The sequence below is a fragment of the Prosopis cineraria genome, unplaced genomic scaffold, assembly GCF_029017545.1.
Source record: "Prosopis cineraria cultivar Desert tree isolate PC_DT_omini unplaced genomic scaffold, ASM2901754v1 PC1284, whole genome shotgun sequence".
Classification (NCBI taxonomy): Eukaryota; Viridiplantae; Streptophyta; class Magnoliopsida; order Fabales; family Fabaceae; genus Prosopis; species Prosopis cineraria.
Genome location: NW_026556609.1, coordinates 21,524 through 33,622, shown reverse-complemented (window position 1 = coordinate 33,622; position 12,099 = coordinate 21,524). Strand labels below are relative to the sequence as shown.

The 12,099-nt window shown below is 34.3% G+C and overlaps 1 protein-coding gene across 1 annotated transcript; it reads right to left on the bottom strand.

Moving 5' to 3' along the window:
• Positions 1-370: 370 nt before the first annotated feature.
• On the bottom strand, positions 371-7,354 carry LOC129299750 (uncharacterized; the record flags this gene model as incomplete). Its single annotated transcript, XM_054938218.1, has 7 exons — positions 6,973-7,354; positions 5,525-5,782; positions 4,730-4,885; positions 3,580-3,679; positions 2,486-2,643; positions 1,743-1,908; positions 371-503 (listed from the first exon to the last, which is right to left on the bottom strand). Coding segments are annotated over exons 4-7 (496 nt in total), but the record flags the coding sequence as incomplete, so codon positions are not given.
• Positions 7,355-12,099: the final 4,745 nt, after the last annotated feature.

The following is a 12,099-nucleotide window of genomic DNA, read 5'->3' as shown; positions in this document are numbered from 1 at the left end:
TTATTTAGCATTAAAAAAAAAAAGAGCTATATTAGGATTTCGATTTGATGTATTATACATTGATTTATTTTAACAATTTGTTAGGATTTTATTGAATCATTTATAGGAATTTCCTATAATCTTGTATTTTAAATTGTCAAATCATCTTGTATTTTAATGGGCTCTATATAAGACCCTTTATTTTGGGCAATATATATAGATATAAGACCCTTAATAGCTAGGGTTAGACAGCTGAAATTTGATTGATTAATAAAGGTCATTTAATTGTCCCTTATTTCTTCTACATTTCCCTCCTTTCCTCTATTCTTGCTACTGATCTTGCATCACACCATAAACACATGATTCCTTAACTGTTGAAGCTCTTACTTACTCTGAGCCAAGGAAACAGAAACAGCAGAGTCAAAAGAGAAGACCCTAAAGGTCCAACTTTGCTTTCTCCACCTGTAATCCTTCATATGAAAGATCCAGTCCATGGCTTTCTTCTCTCCCAGTAAGCCAACGGTCTGAAACATAGTTTGAAAAAGGTCAATCATACAAGATGTTTACTGCTTTTATCAGAATCTTTTGCATTTTGATCTATCATCAATTCATTATTTCACCAACTCAAGTGACTTAGCTAGTGCGTACAATGCGTATCAATCCTTACAATATATAATTGTAACATTTTCAACCAACTCTCCAAGTTTGTTTTCTGATGGGCCCATAATTAAAGGACCAATGATAAGTCACATTGCTGTAGCTATGAGAAGTGCGAGTGTAAGAGAGTTGAAACTAGGACAGAATATATGCAAACATACATACATATACATATGGGAAGTGCATGTCAATGAGAGGAAAGTAAAAATTCAGCTATTGCGAGAAAAGCTCTCTAGCCTCTCAAGTCTTGAATGCTAAGGAGAATTTCATTTTGTTCCTAGTTATTTTCTCTATTTTGCTGTTTCTGTTTCTAAATTATGTGCTTCCGTAAATCAATCAATTTCTCATAAAATCCTCTGAATGTATTGGATTCTCCCTTATAAATTTAAAAATATATTAAATTAATTATGACCAGTCCAGCCATCATTCAACCACAGTCCGACCATTGATCATTAAACCAATACCTTTAGCTGATTCAATGGCCAGTCCAATGTTTAATCCTTGGTGTATACTTATGTATCAATAAAGAATTTCAGGTATGAACAGAAATTGTTACTGTTGGCTAACAAATGACATCAGAAAGGTTATCTTTGAGCAGTCTGTCTTCATATTTCACTTTCCTTTAATCGTTTTCATCACACAAATTTGTTGTTCATTAAAAAAGTTTCCATTGAAATGTGACAGGCCAAGGTGGTCTTTGTTACCAGCAACTATGTTGCAAGCATTGAAAGAAACATACCTAGAGTAAATAAATGCTAAAGGACCCGAAACTTAAGAAGAGCCATATAGGAAAAGGGGAAAATCATGGCATGAAGCCAAGCATGTAACTAGTCAGAAATATTTTGGCTATCACAGAATTCAACTCTGTTCCTGTTAAAATTTAACTTTCTGTGCCATGACATACAACCAAAACTAATCGTAGGACATCTTTCCTTTGAGATCCCTTCCGTTCAATGGTAAGATGATGACCTCGTAAAAATTGTGGCAATAGCCAAAGAAATAGATCAGAGTATTTCATAGCTTACATATTTTAAAGGATGTAATCATGCAAATATCAAAGTCTATGAAAAACTATCATATGAGCATCTCAGGAAATTATGAAATACCTCAAAGTAGATGGCTTTATCGGTAAGAGTGAGCTTGCCAGGCCATGCCATATTCTTCTCCCATTTCAATACAGGCCTTTTCCTGTTGGAACCAATGCATAGAATTCTCTCCTCAGAAAGTTGAGGAAACTCTGGGATATGATACGACTTGGGTCCTTCATACACTCTACAGAAACCTCAGTATAAGTTGAGCATACTAGTGCTGGAGTAAGTGCTTGTTTATATCTTTTAAAGAGCATACCAACAGAATCAAGCAACCATGTGGATGGAACAAGCCATTAAAAGACAATGCAAGTAAAAATTCCTGTCATCTTTCTAACAAAAGATGTGCCTGACAAGCAGATATCTCTGGCATGAACATTCAGTGTACTAGATCTAAAATTGAATAACAAGGAAAGCTGTCTGAAGTGACATGATTACAAGAAGTTCAGAGGAACAAACAAAAGAACAAACTAGAAGAGAAGGAGCATCCACCATATGTAATAAAAGGGGACATAGTTTTGAAATTCCTTTCATGACAAAAAAGGTCATCTAAGGAAGAGAAAAGAGATTCCATTTTTTTTCAGTTTAATGACCATAACTAACCAGATCCAAATACAGAGTGCCTACTGCACTAGGTGAGCTTGACATTGGTAATTTCTTAGTCCATTTATCTTCCTATAACTTGTGTGATCAGAACCACATGTTGCTCGCATGTCTTCTCAATAGATTTATCATATCTCCAACCAAAAGATTAAACTCACTTGACAAGTTCGTTAATGTAAGTCAGCCACAAGCCCAAAGAGATCCCCCTTTCATCACCGGCTAGAGCCTTGAATAGATTGTGTGCTGTGGGGCGGTCAACCACACCAGCGACAGCAGGAGCAATATGAACAAAAGCCTCTTCCGTGACGAGCTTACTCTGCAGAGCCAATAAGAAATTATTATCCAAAGTTCTCTCTCACTTCTCTCTAAATCATCACATAAAACAACTATGACCAAAAAAAAAAATCTAATAAAATATGAGAAAACCTGGTCCAAAATTTCTAAACAAGATATCAATGATTAAATCATACAATAATTCGGCTGAGCTATCTTACTACAAATTTTCTTTCTATCCTATACATGCTAATTCTCAGTCAATGCCTACTGCAGTCTACGGCTGATTCATCTTTTGGTAACTTCAATATAAAAAGTTTTCAAAATGCATTCTCTCTCTCTCCTTCGCAGAGAGAGAGTCTAAAAAATTGCATAAAATAAAGAAACAGATTGCCAAAGGAAAAGGCAAAAATGCAGGCATGAATAGAGTTAGGGGAGAAAATGAACTTTAGTAGGAGTGACATTCAGTCCAATGGATTGTGTTTACCATCCTTGAAAGTCCAACATTAAGTCAAGTAAGTAAAATCAAAGCATGGGAGACTTCAAATTGAAGTATTATGTCTCCTAACATGAAACAGATCCTCTATAGAAAGCTCACGTAATATGGGCTAGATCGACCATGATGACAAATTAATCATATAAAAACATATAACAAACAAGAGGCCTGACAGTAACATGTTAATCTGTGGAAACATACTTCCTCAAAAACATGTTTGGTACATGGAAAATATTTTCCAGAAAGGAAATGAGAGATGTACCTAGAATAGGTGTATTTTCCATTTCCTATCTAGAAAACACTTTCTACCTACCAAACATTGCATAAGTTCCTCATCAATGGCTATCCACTGGCACTTTATTCTCTGAAGTGCCGCCTGAGCTTCAGGTGAGCCAAATTTTTCCTAATAACTTCCATAAGCAACTAGAAGAACATATATATATTTTTCTAACATTGGTTGAATTGATAAAGAAAAGAAATGACCTGGAAAGAAGCCTTCTCTTGAGATACTTGAAAGCTCATCACTGTAAGGATTTTCCCATGCAAGCATGGTTATGAATACAAGCCTCTGGAAAGCAGGTTCCTGCAAACATCATGAATGAAGTTTTGTCGAATTAAATTAGGCCTGCACGTGAGAGAAAGAGAGAAGAATCCTCACCACCAGTTAAAATTATATATTTAATCTACATCCTGGAGGAGGTAAAACAACACAAAGACAAGTAAACAGTAAAATCTAATGATCAATCCAAGTGAGATTTGCATACTGTCTTTAACATAATGGCAGAAAGTGCAAACCTGATAAGGGTGAATCTAAGACAAATGCATCTCATAAGCACAACAAAGACTAGTGACTAAACCAATGCATCTCATAACATTATAACAAAATCTAAGACAAATCTTGATTGTAAAAATTGCAAAGGATTTTGAGCACAACCTCCTCAAACAAGAGGAGGGCATGGCTATGGTTGGCTATCAAAGAATGGGGACTCTCACATGGGCTTCTTCAGCTGGCAAGGAGGCTGGAGATGAAAAAGCACAACTATATACTACCAGACTCACTGTGTTGCTAACCAGATGCCTGATTAGTTTGAGGCATCTTCATCAATGGTGAGATGGAATCTGATGAAAAAAATCCATGCCTCCCCTCAATCAGAACATCATATATGAATTCAATATCTACCAAGTCTAACCAAAAGGGTAACAAACCTCATATTACTTACTGATATGAGTCATCGCTGATCTGAAATAAAGCCTGATGATATTTTTACCAGAGCAGGAAGAGAAAAGAAGAGAGATTGATGAGAGAAAGAAGTTGCATTGAAGAGATACAATATACAGCAACAGAGAAACAACAAATATCATTAGGCACGCATTGAAATCTAGACCTTTCAGGAAGAAAAAATAGAATAAAATAAACAAAATATGCTTCCCCATGTTTGTAATGAGAGATGAAACGAAACACCCAAATGAGGATATCTTATCCTTTTTCAAGCTCTATTCTCTCTCTCTCTCTCTCTCTCTGCACTGAAATCTTACTATTTTCCCCTTGAAATAACTTCCAAATGTTTACCCTTGTACTATTCAAAACAGAATATTAAAAAATTTCCACATCACTACATAGATTATACTGTACCTTTAGGGAAGGATGAACATGAGAGCTATCCCTTGACAAGAACCTAAAGCAGCAATATTCAACCAAATTACGGGCATCTCTGTATACTGAATCAGGAACAAGAGCTTCATAAATTTTCTGCATTTTCCTCCCAGTCAGCCCATTCATCCTGCATATCTTATTAAAAAAAAGTCAAATAATAATTTTTGTATCAGTTTGATAGGCATACACTAAGAAGAAAATAGAATATTACGTTAGAGATGCAGTCCTTTTCATAAGGCAAACTTCATTAATAAGCAGAATGTATTAAATTATGTCAAGGAAACATAAATAGAAAATTTGAAAGTGAAATGCTCTCGGAATTAACAGATCAAAGGATCTTCCAATGCTTCAATTTTCCACTAAAATTAATTTCTCCAACTGACAGTATTACTTGGAAAATCTATTCCCATGAAAATTTTGGGGGAAAACAAATCATTTAATTGAATCTCACAACTTATTTTTGGTTCACATAATCTGACAGATATGTTAATTTTGAAGGAAAAAGAAATTTATGTGAATATGTGAGAAAGACAAATACGAAAAATCACCAGGATATCAATGATAGAAACTAGGATAACAAATTCCAATATTCTTTTCTTTTTATTTTGCTTTTCCACCGTACTCTTGGAGAGTATGCTGTAATTTTGTATGCACGTTCCAAGGGTGAGTTCCTGTGTCATGCAGCATTTTAGTAATTTACTGCTTAGTCTTGCACTTGTCGATACATAATCCAGCCTAAACATTTTCTCAAGGACTAACACATAAAGGTATTACCTAAGATAAAAATGTAGCGCACGCATTCACCTGCTAAATTGCTCAATACATGTAACAGCAGCTAGAGAAAGAATGCCATTTTCTGTTCTGCGGTCTATTGTCTGCTCTACCATAAATATGTCTTCCATAACTTGAAATTCAAGATCATCTTTAGGACCAGACTTTCTATTTTGACCAGATTTGCAAGCGGGGAAGACACTTCATTCAAAAAGTCTTGGGTCTTTGATAGCCATATATTCATTCTTTCTTGGATTGAGCCTTTCAAGAGAAATGAAGTTTAAAATTAGAGAACAGCCAAAAATAGGGCGTGTGGTGAATATATTAATGCATAATAATAATAGTCTGATGGAAAAACCCAGACTTCAAGAAGAAAAATAATCGAGCACATCCATGTCATGACTGCTTGACTATTGTCAGTGCTTGCTGATTGATAAATTCAGTTGAGAAATGGATGGCGCAAGTAATAAGGGTTTCACCAACAGTTAGAAAAGTGAAAAGTATATGTAACCAATAAAGAAGGGAAAAAAATAGTCGCCTGATCAGCTGGCACTTGCCTCTTCGAGAATACAAGTGGAGCTTGGTAGTTCAATGCAAATGACCAAGCCCAAGCAGGACAACTATTATTGCAGTAGCATTTTCCTTTTATTTTTGTTCAAATAAAGCATCCCATTAATACGGCTACCAAGTGATTGATTTCCTAATCTTTAACTACATTCTAGTCAGTTCCTTTGTCAGCGATGCGTGTTTCTCTCATCAATTAGCTCCGTCATTGATCCAATACCACATACTCATGGTTGAGACTAGAGGAGAAAACTTGAGTACAACTTGTATATCTTTGTTATCAAGTTTACTAATAAAAACATAATAAGTGGACTTTTATGTCATTAAATGATCGGATCTTTTAAAAAAAAAAAAATCCACTTGTCATAATTTAATAGAAGATCCTAATGGCAAATAGCTAAGAAACTTCCAACAACTCCAGTCCAAAGTTGAAACATTACTGGCCACCAGTGGTAGGGCTCTTGCGCTCTTTGCTGCAATGGAACTGGTGCATAGGAAAAGATAGAGGAAAAGAGGATAAAGAGAGACAGAAACGAGAAAGAGAGAGAAGAAGAAGAGAGAATAGAAGAATCTGAATATTACTCTGATTATATCCGAAAACATAACCTTTGATTTACAATTAGGTTCCCTATCATTTATTCCAATTTCCAAGAGTAACTAACTAACTGATTATTCTTGATTTATTTTCAAAGTACGTATCAGGAACAATGAACACTGGGGACTAGGAAACTATCAAAATGAGTTGACAAGTAACATGTATGAGCTAAGAGACTACGAATTTACTTTCTGAACATTTTATGATAACGTATGATCACGCTATTACACTACCGTAATTCTAGCAAATATACTTCAAAACAAAAATTCAGATAAAGAAGGAAATCTGATACCAGCGCTTATATCATTCAGCTTCCATCTATCCCCCAAAGATTGTCGTACGAACTTGAACGGGAACTTCTGCTCTGAAACTATTCTTGCAGGGAATTTGTATTTACAAAACTCTCCCTTGTCGTAAGAAATCAAATAACAATTAGAGGCAGGCGATATTCTCAAGTGGGTCAAAGGAAGCTTAGGCCCCATCTTTACGTATTTTTTCTTTCTGGGATTTCAGGATTGATTTCAGGATTCTAGCCAGGAACTCAAGCGGAAAGATCAATCATCAAAACAAAAATAAAAAAACAACACTGTCGAACTCCAGAGGTCGCAGTGGAGAAGAAGATAAGTACCGAGAAAAAGTCACTAGGACTTGCGTGGATGCTTTTGCCATGGCTTTCTTCGCAAATTGCCACATTTATCATTAGCTTTGCAACTCTAGTCTTGGACCTTTGTGCGGCGAGCCACGCGGCTGCCTCGGTGGCTTCACACGTGCTAAATATATAGTCACGTCGATATGACCACACCTATCTATATGTGTGTGTGTGCGTACGTACGTACGTACAAATAAAAAAAATTTATGTATATGGCCACAATTTATGTGTGTTGTTATTATATGAATTTATTTATTTAATAATGATATCAACTTAGGTGACCTCAAAGTATAGATTGATTACTTGCATTACATAGTCAAAGTGTAAAAGAGTCTAAAATAGTAAAGGCAAACAAATGTTTATAGCTGTAAGATGTGTGGATTAAAAAATAATAACAATAAAATAATAGTGTATGTTTGGAATTTGGATAATCAAATTGATCAATTTTAAAAATCATAACATGGTTTTATAAAAATAAATTCAAATACTTCAATGTTATGTTTGGATGTGCATAGATTTGGATTTGAATTTAAATTTGTGCCAAATCTATTATTCGAGTAATGAAAAATGTTTGGATTTGAATTTAGGTAAAATCAAAATTTAAATCCTATCTCAATCCTTTTGTAATTTCAAATTATTTCTTAATTCTAATGGAAGTTTCTCTCTTCCTTTACGTTTGTTAGTTGACTTCGCCACCTTCTCAACTTCGATATCATTGCCTCTAACCAATATCCATCAGCATCATAGGTGATAACCGGAATACTAATGACAATGTTGACCAAGACCTAACAACTATTGATGACAAGAACTGGACAGTCGATGTTGACCCAAATCGGATAGCTGACTTTAACCTGGATCACATAGACGACACTAACTGGGATTGGACTACCAACATCAAAGTATTGGGTTATCTACCCTTGGTGGATTGGTCTAGAATATAAGCCCATAGGGCTTTTATTGTGAATATGAAAAGGTCTAAGTCCTTAAGTATAATATGCTCTGGGCCTTTATATGCAAATATCCCTATTATTCAAATGATTATTTAAAAGGAATGGTTTCAGTATAACCTCCACGTCCATGAAAAGCGTTCATGTAAGGGATTAGTTGAAGCATATAGAATTGAGCATTTTCTAGCTTTTGGTTCGATACACACAAAACAGAAAAGACTCTCATATGCTTCCTACTTGAAAAGAAAACCTTCTCTTTCGTCTGTGCATTTATTGTGAGTTTAAGAATCGAGTTCAATCTGTAACTTCGTTCTTGCATACAGTATAGTGCTCGGCCAACTCAATAGGTATGCTTTCCTCCTCAAAATCTTATATTGGTATCAAAGCAATCGATTTTTTTTGGGCTACATTTCTTGTGTTTGAAGAACATATGATGATTTGTTTGTTTTGGGTGTGGATCCATGGGTCGGTTACAAAAAACCTGACCCAAATAAAAAAAATTTAAATTAAATAAATAAAAATTATATATATATATATATATATTTGGACACTTGGCGCATGAGACCTAACGAGATCCTCCATCGACACGTGGTCGACTCTACCCAAAAGTTGTCAGCGTTGTCACCATTGGAGCATGATAAGGTGGCGCGTGTGGTGCACGAGCCTTCTCCGAGAGTGAAATATTCTTTTTTTTAATTTTTTCAAAATTTCTTAATTCAGAATTGCTCTTGGGGCATGTACGGGACCATATTGGGACACAATTTGTTTTAAAAAATCTCTAAATTTGAGATCTTCATTTGATATATAATTCTCCTATTTTAGAGACAAAATAAGAATTTATTTTTTGAATTATCTAGTGCATTTTATAAGTTTAATAAAAAAATTTAAATTTTTTATTTTAATTTTTTTAGGCAAATATGAAACAAGGAGCTTCTAGCAATACTGATAATTTACAAAATTATTCTATTGGTATTAAGTATCTGGATGAACTAGATTATGAGCCTCTTAGTGAGGATTTCGACCCGAACCCTTCAAAAAGGAGGAGGAAGAGTACGAACCTTAAAGTGAGGATTCTAATTCTGATCTTGAAGAGGATCCCAATGTTGATCTCAAAAATGTGTTGAAAGGGCCTAAAAAGGTGCGCGTGTTGCCGGAACCAAAATATGAATCAAAGAGTGATGAGAATCTTCAAAATAAAGATAAAGATGTGGAACAACCTTTCACACCCTCAGTGATCATAAATAAAGCAAAAAGAGAAGCTCAAAGAATTAAAAAACTAGATCAAATTTCTCCAATAATGAGAGCATATTCCAAGCTTCATAACAAAAGAAAAACAAGCTGTGGTTGTATGAGAAATTTTCAAAAAACTTAAGAAAGAATTTGTGCAACATAACAAGCAAAACAAGTCATACTCAAGAAAGTCTCTATGAAATAGAGCCATCAAGGGGATAAAAGTACAAGAAAAATGTAAAGACATAATTAAGAATTGTCTTTTTTAGGTCTGTACCTTGAGTATTTTTTTATTTTTCAAGAATGTGTTTTTAGTTAAGTTATGTTGTATTAAGACCTTGATGATTTATGAAACATGTTTTTTTTATTGCTTTATATATACTTTGTTTGAATGGGAGCTCTAAAGTGATAAGTCATTTAAGAGCTATATATAATGATTATAAAAAATTGTTTGTAAAATTATTTATAGATGATAGTGATTTTGTTAGAATCAATGTGATGGGAGATACATACGTAGCCTTTTGATCGTTGACCTAATAGAGTTGTTATCACTCTAATAAAAAAGCATACAAATATAAGATATTGTATGTTTCTTATAAATATTTTATTCTTAGTTTAATATAGAAAACTATTAATGTGGGATAGTTTTGTCTCAGAATTAAAAATGGTAACAAAAAGTATTATCGCTGAATTGAATAAGGGCGACAAATTAAATAGAGATAACTAGGATATCTGGCATCATAAGGTGTCATATATTTTAAAAGAACAAAATGCTATTGAACCACTGATTGTGGTCATGACCAAGCCTGAGGTAGGAAACTTGGCTCAGTATAGGAGAGACCAAGAGGCATTTATAACAAGAAAATTGAAAAATAGCATCGCACGAATAACACTTCTAAGTGTTATGGTAGATGATTTGATGTGCGAATTTGAGAACTCCACTGCCTAGGCCATGTGGGGCACATTAAAAGAAAAATTTAGTGGTACCTCAACCACCAAACTGAGAAGGCTTACAATTAAGCTTGACACTTATAAACTAAAGCCGAATACTCCTATACGACAGCATCTTAGGGAGATGGCCAACATGATCCATGAACTTAAAGAAGCCGGGCACGATTTGTTTGATAAATAACAAGTACAGGCTGTAATCAAACTGCTTCTAACTAGCTAGAAGCATATAAAAGTTAACTCACAATGAAAACGTCGTTAACTTTAACGATGTGGCTAAGCACCTACAGTTAAAGATTAAACGTCTAAAGGCTTACAAGTCATCGAGACAAGCTTACCTTATTGAGAAAGGTGGTCCTTCAAATGCTAAGCCCAAGAGAGGCAAGAAGCAACAAAAGAAAGGTAATAAGAGTGGCCCCAAAATAAAGAAGGACAAATAACCTTTCAAGAAGAAGAAAGGAAAGAAGAGCAGCAAAAAGCAAATTAATCTTAAAAAGGTCAAATGTTTTGCCTATCAAAAGATGGGCCATTTTGCAAAGGATTATCCTGAGCAAAGTGGACGTGCTTAGGTACTTATGAATTATGTGAATTTACATTTTTCTTATGTTTTCAGTAATGTTTTTCTAATAGAAACTGTTTTCTCTTCTTGGATTGTAGACTCAGGCTCCATAGATCACGTTAGTAAGGATCGTGGATCCTTCATAGAGTACCATCAGTTGCCAAATCAAAGCAAGTGGCTTTACATTGGCAACAACATGAGGATCGAGGTAAAAGGCATAAGAACTTGCAAGTTGATCTTGCGAGGTAGAACAACCTTAATTTTCCACGATATTTTACATACACTGAACATTCAAGAAAACTTAATTTCAATTTCTTAGTCTTTAGAATTTGAGTTTGTAATTAATTTTCATGACAAGATTGCTGACATTATGTACATTTTAACCTTTTATGGTTGTGCTTTTATTTTGAAAAAATTCTTTATTATGGATATTATTGACAAAGTTTACTTTCATGATTGCTTTACCACTTCTTCCAATAATGTTGATATGAATATATGGCATGCTAGATTATAGCATATTAATCAAAATAGAATGATTAAACTAGATAAAGAAGGAATGCTAAGTCCAATTACAAACATGAAAATATTCTTATGTGAAAATTATCTAGCTAGTAAAGCAATGAGAAAACCCTTTCAGTAAAGGTGTTAGGGCTAAAAATCTATTGCAATTAATTCGTTCTAATATATGTGATCCTATAAGTATAAGGGCAAAACACAAAGCTTGGTATTTACTTTCATGTTTGGTTATGTCTATTTCATATCACAAAGTCTGAAGCTCTTGAGTGCTTTAGACAATACATTAATGAGGTTGAAAATCAAATGGACAGTAAAATTAAAGCATTGTGAACTAACCGAAGACATGAATACTTGTTTGGTCAATTTAAAGAACTCTATGAAGAAAAAGGAATAATTAGACAACTAATTGTTCCTAATACTCCACAACAGAATGAAATTGCTGAAAGAAGAAATAGGACTCTTCTAGATATGGTTAGGTTGATAATAGCAAAAGCAAATCTTCCAATCTCCTATTGGGGGGATGCTTTGCTAATTGCATCCTTCATACTTAATCACGTGCCCTTAAAATTA